Below are 21150 nucleotides of genomic sequence, written 5' to 3'. Positions count from 1 at the left end.
ACAGTAACCCGGCTCCTGATCCTCTTATTACCCTGTAACATCTTATTACAATAACCCTGCTCCTGATCCTCTTATTATTATGCTTATTATATTTGTGTAGTAATCAGTAAAGTCTAACAGTTTTTTTCTCTTTCTTGTAGGATTGTTTCAACGGTGCACGCACTGATTGTAGGATCTTTCTGCCTCTATATTTTGGTGTATGATGATGCAGTGAATGCAGACCCCATATGGTAAATATATGATCTTATATCTTCACTGCTGACTCCTCTGCTCCGTCTTTATCCTGTCTCTATTCTTTTCTTTGCTCGTTACATTCTAATCTTGGATCAATTAAAAGTGTGTAAATGGAATGAAATTTTATAAACTAGTAAAAAAGCATTATTAATCTATTGGATCCTTTAGCGTTCCTGTACCACTGTGTACTGCAGGACTGATATCACATTGACATGTGACTGCTGCAGCCAATCACTGGCCTCAGCAATTCCAATCAACCCCATTATCCTTTTTTATATTGTGTTGTATTTATATTTTATATGGCGGCATGTGATTTGTAAAGACCCCACCACTATAAAGAAACATAATCTAAGATTTGCTCTTGTCTGTATTCCTTCACTTAAGAGCTTACAGTCAGGCAGTTAAAACTATGTCTAGAAAACTATCAATTATATAGATTATAATGGCCTGTAGATTATACAGCTAGCGTATGTAGGTTGACTCTAATTAAAGGATTACACTGGAATTATCAATAATTAAAGCAGTGTTTCTTCCTAAACAGGTTGTCCCAAGAATATTTATTTTTACATTTGTCCAACCAGCCCCTGGATCTGAATACTTTTGTAATTGCATGTAATTAAACATTTAGTATAGCCACTGAGTTATTTGATAAAATGTATCTGTATAGCGCCACCTGCTGTTTGTTCATTTCTTTATTGCTCTGTGCAGCTCAGTAACATCACTGAGGTGGACACACGTGCTCAGTTACATCCTTCACCTGTCACCAGCCATATCTGCTGGTAGAAGCTGTTATAATTACATGGGGAGAGTTGTAGCAGAAAGGACACAACCCTGAGCTGTGATAGGGAGAGAGCTGTAGCAAAAAGGACTCGACCTCTGAGCTGTTATAGGGAGAGAGCTGCAGCAGCAGAAAGGACCCCCCCCCCCCCCCCAGAGCTGTAATAGGAAAAGAGCAGGAAAGGACACACACCCTGAGTTGTAATAGTGAGAGAGCTTCAGCAGAAAGAACACCCCCCTGAGCTCTGCAAGGGGGAGAGTTGTAGCAGAAAAGACGTACCCCTGAGGTTTGATAGGAATAGAACTGTAGCAGAAAGGACACAACCCTGAGCAGTGATGGGGAAAGAGCTGCAGCAGAAAGGACACACTTGCCGAGCTGCCAGTTTAAAATGAATCTAGCAGTTCAATTAGAGCAATAAATGGGGGGAGGGGGGTACGGGGCTGGTTCTAGCTTTGTTAGAAAGAGACTGTCATGTTCTATATGATGTCTGATTTAAATTCTTACATTAATCATGGGATAACCCCTTTAAACAAGTATATAAATACTCTGGGGGCAGGACTATGACACTTTCAATCTTCTCCATTCAAGTCTAAAGCTAGAATTCAGAATTCTGCTGGTATCCTGTTGTCAAAGAGCAGTGAATTGTGGGGGCTCAGCTGTTGGGTCACATGTCTGACTGTGGGGGCTCAGCTGATAGGTCACATGTCTGACTGTGGGGGCTCAGCTGTTAGGTCACATGTCTGACTGTGGGGGCTCAGCTGTTGGGTCACATGTCTGACTGTGGGGGCTCAGCTGATAGGTCACATGTCTGACTGTGGGGGCTCAGCTGATAGGTCACATGTCTGACTGTGGGGGCTCAGCTGTTGGGTCACATGTCTGACTGTGGGGGCTCAGCTGTTGGGTCACATGTCTGACTGTGGGGGCTCAGCTGTTGGGTCACATGTCTGACTGTGGGGGCTCAGCTGTTGGGTCACATGTCTGACTGTGGGGGCTCAGCTGTTGGGTCACATGTCTGACTGTGGGGGCTCAGCTGTTGGGTCACATGTCTGACTGTGGGGTCACATGTCTGACTGTGGGGGCTCAGCTGTGGGGTCACATGTCTGACTGTGGGGGCTCAGCTGTTGGGTCACATGTCTGACTGTGGGGGCTCAGCTGTTGGGTCACATGTCTGACTGTGGGGGCTCAGCTGTTGGGTCACATGTCTGACTGTGGGGGCTCAGCTGTTGGGTCACATGTCTGACTGTGGGGGCTCAGCTGTTGGGTCACATGTCTGACTGTGGGGGCTCAGCTGTTGGGTCACATGTCTGACTGTGGGGGCTCAGCTGTTGGGTCACATGTCTGACTGTGGGGGCTCAGCTGTTGGGTCACATGTCTGACTGTGGGGGCTCAGCTGTTGGGTCACATGTCTGACTGTGGGGTCACATGTCTGACTGTGGGGGCTCAGCTGTGGGGTCACATGTCTGACTGTGGGGGCGGGGATAAGCTGCTGTCAGTTTCCCATAGCAACCAGCGGAATTTTGAAGGCAATGGAGGAAACCACATGAGATAATTACAAATCAGTGCAAAAATAGTACAGCCAAGGAGCTGCTTATCTTCTTGTATAGATTCCGTATGTGCACATTCTTTTGAAATGGATCCGTCACCCGATTTATCAGCATTAATCCAGACGGCATGTGAGAGATGTGGATACTGCTGTTGGTCCTATCTCCTTAGGTGGCTGCAATCTGTAGAAAATTGCTGTTTTATATGTAAATGAGCGCCTTGGTGCTACGAGGGCGTGCCATTGCACCTCACGGCACCCAGAGGCTCTGCCCCCTATCTTCTATGACATTGGGTTAATGCCAATTAATGTGGTGACAGATGCCCTTCAAACAATGAATTACATGACTTTTATTAACATTTGGCATCGCTCTCTGGCCTGTTGCGAAACTACAACTCCCAGCATGCCAGTTACTGTAAAACAGTGATTCCCAATCTACTGCGCTCCAGCCGTAGCCTAACTGCAACTCCCAGCATGCCAGTTCCTTTATAATAATGGCCACCGATCTATTGCTCTCCAGCTATTGCACAACTACAACTCCCAGCATGCCAATTCCTCTTTTGTAGCCATCCTATAAATCTGTTGCTCTCCAGACATTTCAGAACTACAACTCCCAGCATGTCAGTTGCTATATAATAGTGGTCCCCAAACGGTTCCTCTCCAGCTCTTGCAGTGCTACTGCCTCCAGCATGACTTTTTCTTGGATCTGAATCCCTTGCAAAACTACAACTCCTCCCTCCGAGCACACCTGGGAGTTGTAATACTGGTTGCCCTTAGAGCCACAGGTTGGAGACCCTTCCTTCCTGGACTCTGCATCTGGCCGTGGCCCACCACTTCTTCTGCACTATTCCCACACACACAGCTCTGCTGCTCCTTGCAAACTCTCTGGCAGCCCCTTTCCTCTGCTAAACCCAAACACGGTTCCCCATCGGATGGCGCACAAAGCCTCTGTTATGTGGGAGATAATGCAGCCTTTTGTCATGTGAAGTGGGTTAATCTGGCCTGATGTGGTCACGGCGCTCAGATCTACCACTTAACCCCTTCACATCTACCATTATCCCCTCCAGTTTAGACGCTCAGTGGACATTCATTGATGGCTTTACAACTCACAAGAAATTGCATCTACTTCCTATCAATAATTCTACAGCAAATGCCTTGCACTTTCTACTCCATTCCCATCCAAAGCTGCATAGATACCATTTACCAGATTGCAATGTATGGTAGACGCTTAGTGGTACCGTTAAAGCTGCTAGACAGTGTGACCGAGAGGTGGTCTTAAAATTTAATTGAGGTCTGCTTTCAAGAGCAGAATTTTGAAAGCAGCTCTGGATGTGAATGGAGAAGAACGGACTTGGCACACTTCATTAACTTACCATACTCCTCAGCCGCTATTGTGCAGGTATAGTGGGTGCAGGAGTAGCAGTTGCAAGTGGCCCCTGATGCTTTAGGGGCCTAAGAGCTTTTCTGGCACATTCGAGGACTCCATTCCCCCTGTAGCAGAAGGGGGCCCCTGGTATAGATTTTACCCTGGGGTCCCAGAGCCTCTGATAAACTTCTGGAAGCATATATATATTGCAAAAACTTTGCTTTACTTTTCTGTTACTGAGTTTGCTGCTCTTCTACTCCAATCGCACCCAGAGATGCATTTAATATTCTGTCACCCCATTCTTTGGAAACAACTAGAACTAAGCTGATGGCTCACATGTCCAGTAGGGTGGAGATTAATCACGGTATATTTTCAGAGGCCACCAGCTGAACTTTGAAAGCAGCTCTGGATGTGAATGGAGAGGAATACTTCATATATATATATATATATATATGCAAATTCTGATTATCAGCCGCCTGTATATAGTAATGTATACAGCTAGCATGGCATTCAGTGGCAGCTGTATATTAGGTTGGCTCCCTCTGGTGGCAGGAAGCTGCTATAACAGCAGGGAAGGAGAGAATCTAGCATTAGGGATTATATAGCATTGAGTTGGGGCGTTGCTATTTTTGCGGTTCGCTTTTATAATCTTTAAAGTGGCTCCTAACGTGGAGTTTCACTTTAATTAGCATTGCTTCCTTAGTCAGTATATGTAAAGTTTAGTATCTGTGTAATAAATCTTCTTGTTGCTGCCTGGAAACCATCAACAAGCAGGCACCCAAGTTGTTCTGATTGAAGTGTGAGTCTAACAATGGGTATACCTCCCAACCGTCCTGGATCCGGCAGGATAGTCCTGGATTTCTGGGATCTGTCCCATGGTCCCGGGATGCTGGGATATAACCAGATCCTGAGGATGCGGATGTAATCCAATGGTGGAGCGGGGAGACGTCAGCTCCCTCCTCCACTATTCCCTGTCCAGTGCTCTCCCCCCTGCAACAGGTGCGATCATTTCTGTAATTTTATACTATTTGCTAAAGAAGATGGACTAAGCAATAATTGCCGCGCTCTATTATTGTGTGGCGATGCAGTGATGTCATTGTGCAGGAGAGCGTCCAGGGACACAGGAGCGCCCCCCCTAGTCAGCTCAGCATCGCGCCTGCTCCTGGGGAGAGGATGATGTGCTCTGTTCATCAGGGGAACAAAGCTAGGTAAATATTACTTTTTTTATTTTATTAACACTAGGGGGGTAACATTATACTAAGGGGGGAGAACTACTGTGTAGGGGCACTAAGGGTGCATAACTATTGTGCAGGGGCACTAAGGGGGCATTCTACTGTGTGTGGGGGCAGTAAGGAGGCATAATTACCGTGTGGGGCACTATGGGGGCATAACTACGGTGTAGGGGCACTAAGGGGGCATTCTACTGTGTGGGGGCAGTAAGGAGGCATAATTACTGTGTGGGGCACTATGGGGGCATAACTATTGTGCAGGGGCACTAAGGGGGCATAACTACGGTGTGGGGGCACTAAGAAGGGAATAACTACTGTGTGGGGGCACTAAGGGGGCATATTTACTGTGTGGGGGCATAACAACTGCTTTGGGGGCACTTAAAGGGCATAATTACTGTATGGGGGCACTAAGGGGGCATAACTACTGTGTGGGGGCACTAAGGGGGCATAACTACTGTGTGGGGGCAGTAAGGACGCATAACTACTGTGAAGGCACTGAGGGGGCATAACTACTGTGTGGGGGCAGTAAGGGGGCATAACTACTGTGTGGGGGCACTAAGAAGGGAATAACTAATGTGTGGGGGCACTAAGGGGGCATATTTACTGTGTGGGGGCATAACAACTGCGTTGGGGGCACTTAAAGGGCATAATTACTGTATGGGGGCACTAAGGGGGCATAACTACTGTGTGGGGGCACTAAGGGGGCATAACTACTGTGTGGGGGCAGTAAGGACGCATAACTACTGTCAAGGCACTGAGGGGGCATAACTACTGTGTGGGGGCAGTAAGGGGGCATAACTACTGTGTGGGGCAGTAAGGGGACTGTGCAGGATTGGGCATGACAGTGTAAAAATACATTTGCAGCTGCAGTTGTCCCTCCTTGGGCTTGTCTATAGTTGGGAGGTACAGCAAATGCTAACTTTAATAAAAATACAAATAAGGGCAGCAGCAGCGCATCACAATAGATGTCTAACCCTGCCCAACTCCTATCCAAAAACACCCAATCACATCCAGTCCCCTCTGTATTCCAACACAGTAATGGCGCCTCCTAGAGTCCACCACACAGTAAAGGTGCCTGCAGACACTAACAACGCTCTGTTAGTGCCCCTTTGATGGTGATGATGCCCTTTTAGTCCCTACACACAATATGATGCCCATGAAATATTGTGCCCCTTACTGCCCCCCTTGTGTCCCTTATACAGCGTGATGCCCCCTTAGTGTCTCCTCATGCTGTAATACGCCCCATACATTATAATGCTCCCTTAGAGGCTGCCCACGCTGTATTATGCCACCTTAGTAACCCCATGAAGCATTGTGCAGCATGATGATACATATTATGATACCCCCTTAGGCTAACTTCACACCTGCAGCTAAATTATCTGGCAGGCTCCGGATCCGGCATGACCAGACAGTGCCGAGTGCCCGCCGGACCCCATTGACTATCAGTCAGTATTACATTTGGAGGCATTAAAGGGCAGCACGCTAACGGACAGTGATTTTCATGTGACCAAGTCCAATTATAGTCAATGGGGTCCTGCGGGCAATGCCGGTTCTGGAGAACACTGGCAGGCTCTTCTCTGCCGGAACAGCCTGCCGTAAAGTTAGCCTAAGTGTCCCCCCACCCCACCCAGCACGATGCCCCCTCAGTGACCTGTAAGCAGTTTAGCGGTTTAATGGGTGCGGTACAATCACAGCCTAAGAGCTCGTGCACACAGCCGGCCGTGGCCTGTATTGCGGGTCTGCAATATACGGGCACCAGCCGCGTGCACCCCTCGACGCGGATGCGGACCTATTTACTTGAATGGGTCCACAATCCGGAAGATCGGTGCGGAACGGAGGCACAGAACCCTACGGAAGCACTACATGTTCTATTTTTTTCACGGTGTGGACGGATCAAGTTGAATGGGTCTGGATCCGTCGCGGCAGCCGCACTGATTTTGCCCATGCATTGGGGACCATCAAGTGTCCCCCAATGCATCATGGTGCCCCTTCAGTGCCCTGGAGGTCATCATCGTGGAAAACAAAACGATAAATCACCAGTCTCTGCTGTGACCTTAGGGCACAAACATGCCTATAAGCCAGTGTGACCAGCCACCGACAGGGGCGGACTGGGAACCTAAAGTGGCCCTGGAAAAAGTACTAAAAGTGGCCTCGTTTTGTAGTCGGGTCCAAATTATACCGCCCCAACGGCGCAAAATACCACAGTTCATCATAAAATACATGCCCAAAAACCTCCATTGGCCGGTGGTGAGGAGGGCTCAGGTTGTCCCTTGGGCATCGGCCCTCCGGGAAATTTTCCTGTAAGGTCTATGGCTCATCCGCCCCTTGCCACCAACATGTAATAACTTCAGATACATGGCCGGGATGTGTGACCGCCGCAGGAAAATAGCGGTCTTCTCCAAAATGCGTAGATTTTTCATCTGTAATCCTGCATATTATTTTCTATCACTCCACATCCATCCCTTCTTCCCCCTTCCCTCTCCTTCACACACTGGTTTCACAGTCTGGGACGTTGCCGAGCTCCATGTGACAGGAAGTGTTATCTGATGACAAACACTCCATAGAGCGCTATTAGCTCCGCTTGTCTGCTGTTTATCGCATGGAGCCTGTGCAGCGGAGATCAAGATAAAATGGCTGCCTACTAGGATTTAAAGGTACAGGCGGCTTCTGGAAAAAGGGGAGACCACCAGGACTGCGCACCGCGTGGACCACTGCACAGCCTCAGCAACCAACCATTGAGGGGGTGTGGTGTGGTGTAATGTGAAAGGTCATGGTGGCATGAGAATAGGGGGGTGTCATCACTGTAATGTGGGCATGTCTCACAAAAGGGGCACCTGACAAACTTTTTTCCCAAAGTGGAAAGAACAAAAGTGGCCAAGTATATTTAAAGGGCGTTTCCTCCTAGGACCCAAAAAATGACCTGTTAAGAGAAGCCGTCATATTATTTTCTTCCTTAAAGTGTTTCGAGAATCTCTTTCCGGTTCTAAGAAAGTGCCGAAAGTGGTAAGAGTAAATCCAGGTTGCCAACCTCCTCTTTGTGATTCTTAGGTTCAGGTGTCCAAATATAGGGTCAGGGGTGCACCACCAATGAGGCCAGGTGAGGCGATCGCAAAAGGCAGCGCCAGGTAGGGGCAAGAGGGGGGACAGTGGAAGGGCCATGGTCAATGAGCGTTTCATTGTGGCAAAGGGGTTAGGTTAAGAAATTGGCATGGAGGAGGGGATGCCGTTCCAGTTTTCGTCTCGGGCAGCAGAAAAGCTAGGTGGCACCCCTGTATAGGGTGACCATATTTTGGTTTTCAAAAAGGAGGATACTTGGGGCAGGAAGTGCTCTTTTGATATAGTGTCCATCCACCCGGACATTTTTGGTAACTTATAAATCCAGGCCTGAACATTTTTTTTAGATTGCAGAAAGAGGACTTGTCCTGGAAAAACAGAGGACATATGGTCACCTTAGCCAAAAGTTTTTACGCCCCACTCTTTTCTTTAGACCATGCCCCAACATAATGCCATTGAAGCACATAACCCCTTCAACATACCTCAAAATGGAATCAGACCTCAGACTTTACATGACAAGGGAACTGAGAACCCAGACGTCAATGATTCCTTGCTGTGACTGCACCCTCCTTTTCCGGCCTCACACTGCAGTGCTAGTGCTGCTGCCTGGATGCATGCTCCATGCCACACTTGGTTAGGTCCCCAGTCTGGGTATTGTTCCCAGAATCCTAGATGTTCACCACAATTCAGACATTTATTTATAGGTGTAGCTATAGGGGGTGGAGAGGTAGCATTTGCTAGCGAGGAGGCTGAAGGGTTCTCCAAAACCCCTCTGCTACGTTAGAAAACATTGGTATTATAGAAAGGACATGGTGGGTGGGGAGCCCTGTTACATACTGGAGCCCAGGATCTTCACGTTACACCTCTGCATTCATGGCATGTCCTGTGAATATGTCATACGTGTGTGAGATGAAGAAGAATACGAGGATAGCTCAGGAGGGTAATAGAAACTAGGCGCGGACACAGACAGCAGAGGGACCCTGTGCAAAGAACATTACTTATAGCAATACAAAACATACAGGGTAAGGCTACTTTCACACCTGCGGCACTACGCTCCGGCCACCTGATCTGGCAGAGAATGCATGGAATTGGCCGGACACAAACTCAGGAATGCAGCGGTTTGTGTCCCGCATATTCTCTGCATTTTTGCCAGATTCTGGCCGATCTCTGCCGTACCCCATTATAGTTAATGTGGCCGGCGGACATTCTGTCTGCATCCAGCAGTGCTGTTCTCTGCCAGAATCACTAACGCATATGTGAAGGTGGCCTAATACAGGTCCACATACCTCTTACATCCAGGGACGTCTTCGTTGATGTAGATCAGGGGTAGGCAACCTCCGGCACTCCAGGTGTTGTGAAACTACAACTCCCAGCATGCATACTTGCTCTGCTCTTCTCAGAACTCTCATAGAAATGAATGGAGCATGCTGGGAATTGTAGTTTCACAACAGCTGGAGTGCCGAAGGTTGCTGATCCCTGATGTAGATGTTCTCTGTCCTCATCTTCTCCTTTCAGACCAGACCGCCATGATGATTTCTTTCAGTCATCTCTTCTCTCTGCAGGGTTTGACAGACAGACATCTTAGTTTCCTAGTTTTCCATCATCCTCCCACCTAATCAGCACCCCTCTAATACTTCTAATACTCTGCCCGCTGTGCTCCCTATACAAGTTACACACAGATAGTTCCCCTTAAATAATTACTGGCACACAGTGTCCTAAAAAATAACTGTGCCCAGGAAACAGAGTCCCTGACACTAATAGTGTAAATATAATGTTCCCCAAAAATAATTGTGCTAAGCTGATACCGTGCCAGGGTGCCCCCCCCCCCTCCACAGTAACAGTGCTCCCCAAAATCCCACCAATAAAAATAACTATCTACCAGACAACATGTAGTAGTAATATTGCCCCTACAGTAATAATGACCCCACTGTGTCCCAGAAGTAATAATGCTCCCATAGTGCTCATACTAGTATTCACGTTCCTCATAGTCCCTCAACTATAATAAAGCCCACCATAATGCCCCCAGTAGTAATAATTCTGTTTATAATGTGTAACAGTAGAAAAATGCCCCCTTATAATGTGCGCCAGTACATAAAAGTGCCCTGTTGTGTGGCAGTATAAAAAACACCTCCTCTAAGTGCCCCCTGTAGAGCCAATGTCCCCATAGTAGCCTCATAATGTGTGCCAATGCCCCCTACTGTGTGCCCAAAAAACCCTCTTAGTTCCCCCAGTTGAGCCAAGGTCCCCATAGTGCCCTATAATTTGTGCCAGTATAAAATACTCCTATATCATGCGCCTCCCCTTGTCCCCATGGTGCCTAACAATGTGCCAGTATAAAATGCCCCCATAATGTGTGCCAGTATATAAGATAGGGTCACCAGTAGATGCCCCCATAGTGCTCCCCCCTTCTCCATAGTGCCCCCAATGTGTGCTAGCATATACGATAGGGCCCCCATAGTGCTACTCCCCCTCCATAGTGCCCCCCATGTCTGCCAATATATAAGATTAGGTCCCCATAGTGCTCCTCCCCCTCCATAGTACCCCCCCCCATGTGTGCCAGTAACTAAGATAGGGCCCCCCAATAGTACTCCCCCGTCCATAGTGCCCCATGTGTGTCAGTATTTAAAATAGGGGCCCCCATAGTGCTCCTCCCACTCCATAGTGCCCCCCATGTGTGCCAGTATATAAAAGACGGGCCCCAATAGTACTCCCCCCCCCCCCCCTCCATAGTGCCCCCCATGTGTGTCAGTATTTGAAATAGGGCCCCCCATAGTTCTCCTCCCCCTCCATAGTGCCCCCCATGTGTGCCAGTATATAAGATAGAGCCCCAGAAGATGACCCCATAGTGCTCCTCCCCCCTTCTCCATAGTGCCCCCCATGTGTGCCAGTATATAAGATAGAGCCCCAGAAGATGACCCCATAGTGCTCCTCCCCCCTTCTCCATAGTGCCCCCCATGTGTGCCAGTATATAAAATAGGGCCCCAATAGTACTCCCCCCCCCCCCTCCCATAGTGCCCCCCATGTGTGTCAGTATTTAAAATAGGGCCCCCATAGTGCTCCTCCTCCTCCATAGTGGCCCCCCATGTGTGCCAGTACATGATAGGGCCCCCAGTAGATGCCCCCATGAGTGCCGCCCTCTGATAGGCTACAGGCACTAGGCCTGCCACCTATGAGAGGACTGGAGACGGGAGACGCCTTTCCCCTGCCCCGCCGCAGCATCCATCTGTATCGCTGTCCTAAGGACAGCGATACAGATGAATAGAGATGAGCGCTTCCACAATGGAAGCGCTCATCTTCCCCTGCTGCCGGTAAGAATGGGCCCCCTCCTGCTCTGGGCCCCTGTGCAGCCGCACCAGCTGCACAGGCGGTATGTCCACCCCTGATAGAAACTGTCATATAGAATTGACGCCGCTCCCTGTGTCTATACGCATCCTCCATATTGTTCACGATGCTCATCTATCCATATGATTCATTCAACCTCCGTTCTCACTTCCTGTATGATTTTTCCAAAAACTCCTAAAAATTATTGTCTAAGGCCATGCCATGTTCACACTTTACGTCATGTTGCCTCTATGAATTTTCTAGGGTTTGCTGCCCAATCCGATGCATTACATTGCGTTCTGTCACCAAGGATACAGCAGTAAAAAATTTCAATTTTGGGGGCATTTTCTAGAACTATGTATTTAACATAGAATTTAGTTTTGCAGCAGCAAAGTGTGAACATGACTGAAATCATTATGAAAAAACTCTAATATTCATGTTCTTATTCTAGGGGCGACCCATTTCAGGTGAAAATGAATGTTGCCATCACCTGTGGTTACCTCGTCTATGGTAAAGTCATACAGATGTAATATGTCACTTATCTCCCAAATACCATACACACAGGGGAGGTAGCCATTTTGAGAATTGACATCAAAGGGGATATCCCATCTTGGACATTGGGGCATATCGCTGGGATATGTCCCCAATGTCTGCTAGGTGCAGGTTCCACCTCTGTGATCTGCACCTATCCTTAGAACGGAGCCCTCAAAGTGCAGGAGGGCATGTGGCGAAAGTAGCTGATCCCCATAGAAGTGAATGAAGCGGTGCCTGCGCTTGCACGGTGCACTTCCCATTCATTTCAATGGGACTTCCAAAAATAATTGACATAAATAATTGTCAACAATCACGATTTTGGTGCGTCAATACCGCAAATCTGTCACTAAGGGGTGTGGTTTGTACAAGCCCCACTCCAAAATGAGCATTCTCCTTTTCTTGGGTGGTCAAAGGGACAGGGCTTACAGTTTTTTGCATTTTCAGTACATGCTAAGTTGATGGAAATATAAAAAAATGTATGGCTCTTAGAAGGTATGGATGAATACGGGAAACTGAAAAAAAATGGTTGTGGCAGGAAGGGGTTAAAGGGGATCGCCACTTTTTGTTATCATGCCCTGTTTAGGTCTAACACTCTGCGCTTGTTAATTTCCTAATGTATCTTTCTAGTTGGCAGAGCTCCAAGCCCTGCACAGGTAAAGGGATAGATGATAAAGTTCTGTTTGTCTACAGTCACCACTAGAGGGAGCTGAGGAGCTAACCGCATACTGTTATCCAGGATTTTATCATTTACCACTGGGTCTTTGCAGGGATTCGCTCTGTGTTAGAAAACAATGGCGCCCAGGCCCCTATAAGCACAGAATTTAAGATCTTAAAGTGTAAAAAGGTGGACATTCACTTTAAAGTGGACCTCTGGCTTTTCAGAACTTTCTAAAACCACCATATGATTTAGATAATATTTACCACTCAAAAGACTCCTTTTTTAGTGGTGGCCATATTGGTTATTGATTTCACACATGTCCAGTATAGTTGATAAGTAATTTACTCTAGAAGAAGAAGAAGAAGGAGAGGAGTAACACATGACAGCAGCATCTGACTACACAGGGTTTGTCTGTAGTCTGTAACCATGGAGACACATGTTTCTGTAGTAGCTACAGTCAGGTCCATAAATATTGGGACATGGACACAATTTTTGGCTCTATACACCACCACAATGGATTTGAAATAAAACGAACAAGATGTGCTTTACCTGCAGACTGTCAGCTTTAATTTGGGGGTATTTACATCCAAATCAGGTGAACGGTGTAGGAATTACAACAGTTTGCATATGTGCCTCCCACTTGTTAAGGGACCAAAAGTAATGGGACAGAATAATAATCATAAATCAAACTTTCACTTTTTAATACTTGGTTGCAAATCCTTTGCAGTCAATTACAGCCTGAAGTCTGGAACGCATAGACATCACCAGACGCTGGGTTTCATCCCTGGTGATGCTCTGCCAGGCCTCTACTGCAACTGTCTTCAGTTCCTGCTTGTTCTTGGGGCATTTTCCCTTCAGTTTTGTCTTCAGCAAGTGAAATGCATGCTCAATTCAGGTCAGGTGATTGACTCGGCCATTGCAGAACATTCCACTTCTTTCCCTTAATAAACTCTTTGGTTGCTTTTGCAGTATGCTTTGGGTCATTGTCCATCTGCACTGTGAAGCGCCGTCCAATGAGTTCTGAAGCATTTGGCTGAATATGAGCAGATAATATTGCCCGAAACACTTCAGAATTCATCCTGCTGCTTTTGTCAGCAGTCACATCATCAATAAATACAAGAGAACCAGTTCCATTGGCAGCCATACATGCCCACGCCATGACACTACCACCACCATGCTTCACTGATGAGGTGGTATGCTTAGGATCATGAGCAGTTCCTTTCCTTCTTCATACTCTTCTCTTCCCATCACTCTGGTACAAGTTGATCTTGGTCTCATCTGTCCATAGGATGTTGTTCCAGAACTGTGAAGGCTTTTTTAGATGTCGTTTGGCAAACTCTAATCTGGCCTTCCTGTTTTTGAGGCTCACCAATGGTTTACATCTTGTGGTGAACCCTCTGTATTCACTCTGGTGAAGTCTTCTCCTGATTGTTGACTTTGACACACATACACCTACCTCCTGGAGAGTGTTCTTGATCTGGCCAACTGATGTGAAGGGTGTTTTCTTCACTAGGGAAAGAATTCTTTGGTCATCCACCACAGTTGTTTTCTGTGGTCTTCCAGGTCTTTTGGTGTTGCTGAGCTCACCTGTGCGTTCCTTCTTTTTAAGAATGTTTCAAACTGTTGTTTTGGCCAGGCCTAATGTTTTTGCTATCTCTCTGATGGGTTTGTGGTGTTTTTTCAGCCTAATGATGGCTTGCTTCACTGATAGTGACAGCTCTTTGGATCTCATCTTGAGAGTTGACAGCAACAGATTCCAAATGCAAATAGCAGACTGGAAATGACCTCTGGACCTTTTATCTGCTCATTGTAATTGGGATAATGAGGGAATAACACACACCTGGCCATGGAACAGCTGAGAAGCCAATTGTCCCGTTACTTTTGGTCCCTTAACAAGTAGGAGGCACATATGCAAACTGTTGTAATTCCTGCACCGTTCACCTGATTTGGATGTAAATACCCTCAAATTAAAGCTGGCAGTCTGCAGGTAAAGCACATCTAGTTCGTTTCATTTCAAATCCATTGTGGTGGTGTATAGAGCCAACAATGTTAGAATTGTGTCCATGTCCCAATATTTATGGACCTGACTGTATATGCAGAAAACTTTATACAGAAAACAGTGGGGTATGTGGCAGCCTCCAGTATTCTGCATTGGTGTTTGGGTGGCCAACCATGCATACTATAAGAGAACGCACAGAAGATGGCACAACTTTGTTGTATAAGTTTGTGTACCCAAGAAAAATATTTTGTATAATGCTTTGTATGCTTTTTGCAGACCTGCTGCTTTTTGCCCGTTTCTGGAAGGAAATGAGAGACCCTTATATGGTCTGCCACCATTTTGCAGTGATCTACGCGTATGGATACGTGCTGGTATGTACCGACTGGCAATCTTTCCCCTTATACCGCACCATAGGCCTTAAAGGACTTGTCCCGACAATGTCTTTCGACATTGAACATCAGGGTCATAAAAATCTCACCAGTAGGGATCCTGTCCCCATTCACGTTATTGATGCCATTTGAAATATGTGGACCTCGTATGGTGACATCGTTTGGACACCCACCTCACTTTTCCTATAATAACCCAATGGTCCTTGCGTCTAAGCTTCCTTTAGGTACATTTTTTTGACGTAAAAAGAAATAAATAAAAAAATAGGTAGCTATTTCAACCAAAAAACAAACTACTAAGTGCATTGGTGGACATACACACTAGAGGGCGCTGTGACATTACTATACATGGTTTCTGTAGTCTAGGTATTTTGCAGAACTCTCCTAGATAGGCCGGATTTTGGCCTCGGTGGTGGATCGGACACTGTGATAAATGATACTTATTGTGGCCATGATGAATACAGCACATTTGTCTACTCTTATCACTGTCTACCATATATCTGATGCATTCCCTAATTTCAATATTTCTACACAGAATCGCGGCGTGCTGCCATATTTTGCTAATTTTCGGTTGATATCCGAACTGTCAACACCATTCGTGAATCAGAGGTAAGCGGAACCCTGCTACATACTCACTCCACTCACATAGGTTACCGTACATAGGAGCAGTATTATAGTAGTTATATTCTTGTACATAGGAGCAGTATTATAGTAGTTATATTCTTGTACATAGGAGGCAGTATTATAGTAGTTATATCCTTGTACATAGGAGGCAGTATTATAGTAGTTATATTCTTGTACATAGGAGCAGTATTATAGTAGTTATATTCTTGTACATAGGAGCAGTATTATAGTAGTTATATTCTTGTACATAGGAGCAGTATTATAGTAGTTATATTCCTGTACATAGGAGGCAGTATTATAGTAGTTATATTCTTGTACATAGGAGCAGTATTATAGTAGTTATATTCTTGTACATAGGAGGCAGTATTATAGTAGTTATAGTCTTGTACATAGGAGCAGTATTATAGCAGTTATAGTCTTGTACATAGGAGCAGTATTATAGTAGTTATATTCTTGTACATAGGAGCAGTATTATAGTAGTTATATTCTTATACATAGGAGGCAGTATTATAGTAGTTATATTCTTGTACATAGGAGCAGTATTATAGTAGTTATATTCTTGTACATAGGAGCAGTATTATAGTAGTTATATACTTGTACATAGGAGCAGTACCATAGTAGTTATATTCTTGTACATAGGAGCAGTATTATAGTAGTTATATACTTGTACATAGGAGGCAGTATTATAGTAGTTATATTCTTGTACATAGGAGGCAGTATTATAGTAGTTATATCCTTGTACATAGGAGGCAGTATTATAGTAGTTATATTCTTGTACATAGGAGCAGTATTATAGTAGTTATATTCTTGTACATAGGAGGCAGTATTATAGTAGTTATATTATTGTACATAGGAGGCGGTATTATAGTAGTTATATTCTTGTACAAAGTGGCAGTATTTTGGTAGACCTAGGGGGTCATTTATAAAACTGGTGTAAAGTAGAACTTGCTTAGGTGCCCATAGCAACCAATCAGATTCCTCCTTTCATTTTCCAGAGGAGCTGTCCAAAATGAAAGGAGGAATTCGATTGGTTGCTATGGGCAACTAAGCTAGTTCTCCTTTACACCAGTTTAATAAATGACAACTACAGTTGTTATTACTGATTACACTCTGATTATTCAGCGGGGGAAGGGGGGGGGGAGTATTCCTTAAACCATATTCACTGGTTTCTTAGAATTTATTATATTCTTTACTTTCTTGTCCTCTCCAGGTGGTTTTTTGATGCAGTTAACATACCACGATCCTCTACACCTGTCTTGCTGAATGGGTTAGCTATGGCTGTTGTCTTCTTCATTGTACGAATTGCTGTGATACCAAGCTACTACTCTCAAGTCTTTGCCACATTTGGCACAGAGGGTTATATCCGTCTAGGCATTGGGCCACAGGTAGCATGGATTGTGTCCTGCGTGATCTTGGACATCCTCAATGTGTTCTGGATGTATAAAATTTTATGTGGATTTTATCGGGTTGTAAAATCCAGACGTGGAGGAAAACCTACAAGGAACCATGCTGATTGAATCCATGGGAACTACCATATTGTTCGATCCACATACGATGGGGTGGCCACATCCAAGAAGAAAACTGATGTATGGTAGCACCTCACAGTGGACCATACCAAACGTGGACCATAACACACAAAGACGGTTGTTGATGTAACCTATTATTGTCCTTCTAAAAGTCTTATTATCGAGAGGAGGATATTTTACTTTCTAGTAAATTTCCTGGAAAAACTAGGACACGAGATCTATATAAGCCAACCCTATGTCTCTATGATTGTGAAACATTACTATTTGGGTAAATAATGCTATAATATCTACAACTGGGGGAGTATGTAGATTCCAAAACATTTTTAAATAGGTGTTATGCCAAGAGAAGAAAACACTGCCATTTATAGAAGCTCATCCCAATAATTCTTTAGCTTTTAAAGGGATTGTCTACTTTTATTTTTGCTAGTAGAGTTTTTGCAAGATAAGCTAATCACAGGTTCTCCCGCTGCTCAATCCCTCAGCGATCAGCCGTGATCTTTGAGGGAACTCGACTGCAAGTGTTGATTTCCCCTGCAGCGCCACCACAGGAGAAGTAAAGCATTACATAGAGCCCAATGAAATCAGTGTAATGCATGGACCTAGAGGGTCCTCCAGAGGAGAGATGCTCTTTGATTAGAGGACCCCTTTCCAAAACCGTATTGATGAATTCCAAATGAGCCCTCTATTCCACAAAAAGTCCATTCTGATACCCTGAGAATCCATTCCAAGGGCCCTCATCTAGAGTCTTTTTGCCAAATCAGAACTCAGGACTAGGGTATGCCTGCAACCTCTATGCACAAGAGGTTGCAATGGTTTAAGCCCCGAGCCACAACCGTATTTTTGGTACACATTTTTTGCGGCTTTCATTTCAATGGGGCTGCAAAAGATGCGGGCAGCACATCGTATGTCCGTTCCACTGGCCTGCAAAGAAAAATAGAACAAGTCCTATTCTTGTCCTTTTTGTGGAGAAGGATATAGCATTTCTACAGGAATAAAAAAAAAATTAAAAAATTTTTAATGTGTGTAATCACACATCAGTGTTTTAGTACGGTCCGTTTTTTTTTAGCACGGATGCATGCTCTATTTTGAGTTCACGGATCCATCACATCCATTATAGTCTATGGGTCCGTGAAAACTACAGATGCCATCAGTTTTTCATCCGTGTTTCACGGATCATTAGGAAGAGATGCTTTGAAAATTATTTTGCAGCTGTTCAGTGTCGGTGCAACATGGACAGCAAAAAACGGACACACGGACAGCTTCACGGATGCATCACTGACCACCTTCTCACGGATTTGAGCACGAACACGGACGTGTGAATGAGGCTTTAGTCTGTAATTGACCATGTCGTCTAATGAATATTTGCAAATTAGTATGTATTGTATTTATTACTGGGGTAGGGAATAACATCCACAGGACTGTAGCCACCCTATAACTAATGTTACAGAAATCAAGTCTAGGATTGTAGAGAAAAACTCACAATTCTATTAATTTTATCCAGTTAATAGTTGATTTCCAATCTTTGAAATGTGAAATATGAAAGGTACTTTTTTTAAAAATTAACCCAGTCCACCTACATTATTCTTCTGCCTGATGTCCTCAGTAACTCTCACAATGGATTCTGCTAGTTCTGACCATGTTGGACGTTGCAGCTGCTTTTCTCAGCATGTGGGAGGTTCAGCTTGTTTCGCTGCCTGTTTCTAACCCTGCAGAAGGCTGCACAAGCATTAGTATAACGCGAACAGGACGTCTCACCGCCCTACGTCTTGGCCTACAGGGTTTGAAAAGGAAGATTTATTATCTCCGTAATTGGTGAATGGCTGGGAATGGAGTGAAGTAAAAAATAAAATATTAAATACAAGAAGTGCAATGACAACATTAAAAGTTAAAAGTCTCATGAATTACTGTGACGTTTATAATGAAGGCATGGAGAGGAGAAGCATGGTGGAAAGTCCAGAGGTCTGGGAAGAAAATCAGGGAGGTACGGATACAGTTAGGTCCATAAATATTGGGACATGGACACAGTTCTAACATTGTTGGCTCTATACACCACCACAATGGATTTGAAACGAAACGAACAAGATGTGCTTTACCTGCAGACGGTCAGCTTTAATTTGAGGGTATTTACATCCAAATCAGGTGAACGGTGCAGGAATTACAACAGTTTGCATATGTGCCTCCCACTTGTTAAGGAACCAAAAGTAATGGGACAATTGGCTTCTCAGCTGTTCCATGGCCAGGTGTGTGTTATTCCCTCATTATCCCAATTACAATGAGCAGATGAAAGGTCCAGAGTTCATTTCCAGTCTGCTATTTGCATTTGGAATCTGTTGCTGTCAACTCTCAAGATGAGATCCAAAGAGCTGTCACCATCAGTGAAGCAAGCCATCATTAGGCTGAAAAAACACAACAAACCCATCAGAGAGATAGCAAAACCATTCGGCGTGGCCAAAACAACTGTTTGGAACATTCTTAAAAAGAAGGAACGCACCAGTGAGCTCAGCAACACCAGAAGACCACGGAAAACAACTGTGGTGGATGAGCGAAGAATTCTTTCCCTGGTGAAGAAAACACCCTTCACAACAGTTGGTCAGATCAAGAACACTCTCCAGGAGGTAGGTGTATGTGTGTCAAAGTCAACAATCAAGAGAAGACTTCACCAGAGTGAATACAGAGGGTTCACCACAAGATGTAAACCATTGGTGAGCCTCAAAAACAGGAAGGCCAGGTTAGAGTTTGCCAAACGACATCTAAAAAAGCCTTCACAGTTCTGGAACAACATCCTATGGACAGATGAGACCAAGATCAGCTTGTACCAGAGTGATGGGAAGAGAAGAGTATGGAGAAGGAAAGGAACTGCTCATGATCCTAAGCATACCACCTCATCAGTGTAGCATGGTGGTGGTACTGTCATGGCGTGGGCATGTATGGCTGCCAGTGGAACTGGTTCTCTTGTATTTATTGATGATGTGACTGCTGACAAAAGCAGCAGGATGAATTCTGAAGTGTTTCGGGCAATATTATCTGCTCATATTCAGCCAAATGCTTCAGAACTCATTGGACGGCGCTTCACAGTGCAGATGGACAATGACCCAAAGCATACTGCAAAAGCAACCACAGAGTTTTTTAAGGGAAAGAAGTGGAATGTTCTGCAATGGCCAAGTCAATCGCCTGACCTGAATCCGATTGAGCATGCATTTCACTTACTGAAGACAAAACTGAAGGGAAAATGCCCCAAGAACAAGCAGGAACTGAAGACAGTTGCAGTAGAGGCCTGGCAGAGCATCACCAGGGATGAAACCCAGCGTCTGGTGAGGTCTATGCGTTCCAGACTTCAGGCTGTAATTGACTGCAAAGGATTTGCAACCAAGTATTAAAAAGTGAAAGTTTGATTTATGATTATTATTCTGTCCCATTACTTTTGGTCCCTTAACAAGTGGGAGGCACATATGCAAACTGTTGTAATTCCTACACCGTTCACCTGATTTGGATGTAAATACCCTCAAATTAAAGTTGACAGTCTGCAGGTAAAGCACATCTTGTTCGTTTCATTTCAAATCCATTGTGGTGGTGTATAGAGCCAGAAATGTTAGAATTGTGTCCATGTCCCAATATTTATGGACCTGACTGTATGTGGTACCTAGGCAAAAAGTAAATGTAGTCCAACAAGCCAAAGGACTGGTAACAGAAGATGAGTAGAGAAGTATATGTGGTAAGGCCTGTTTCACACTTGCGTTGTGGCTTTCCGGTTTTGAGATCTGGCAGGGGATCTCAAGACCGGACCAAAACTGATCAGTTTTGTCCCCATTCATTGTCAATGGGGACCAAACTGATCAGGATGCAATTGATTCTGTTTTGTTGCTTTTTTTTATTTATTTTTTTGACCGGACACAAAACAGCT

The 21150-nt window shown here is 45.1% G+C and overlaps 1 protein-coding gene across 4 annotated transcripts in view; it reads left to right on the top strand.

Moving 5' to 3' along the window:
- The window catches only part of LOC120986443 (TLC domain-containing protein 4-A-like), a 46172-nt gene extending 27999 nt beyond the window's left edge, over positions 1 to 18173 (top strand). For all 4 annotated transcript variants that reach the window (XM_040415019.1, XM_040415022.1, XM_040415023.1 and 1 more), the window contains 5 exons: positions 141 to 230; positions 11974 to 12032; positions 14990 to 15084; positions 15635 to 15708; positions 16934 to 18173. In XM_040415019.1, the coding sequence (XP_040270953.1) occupies positions 141 to 230; positions 11974 to 12032; positions 14990 to 15084; positions 15635 to 15708; positions 16934 to 17240 (625 nt within the window). In that variant the 3' untranslated portion in view covers positions 17241 to 18173. The remainder of the gene's footprint in view (positions 1 to 140; positions 231 to 11973; positions 12033 to 14989; positions 15085 to 15634; positions 15709 to 16933) is intronic.
- The last annotated feature ends 2977 nt before the right edge of the window (positions 18174 to 21150 follow it).

Source organism: Bufo bufo, chromosome 1, assembly GCF_905171765.1.
Source record: "Bufo bufo chromosome 1, aBufBuf1.1, whole genome shotgun sequence".
Classification (NCBI taxonomy): Eukaryota; Metazoa; Chordata; class Amphibia; order Anura; family Bufonidae; genus Bufo; species Bufo bufo.
This window is presented reverse-complemented; position numbering and strand designations above follow the sequence as displayed.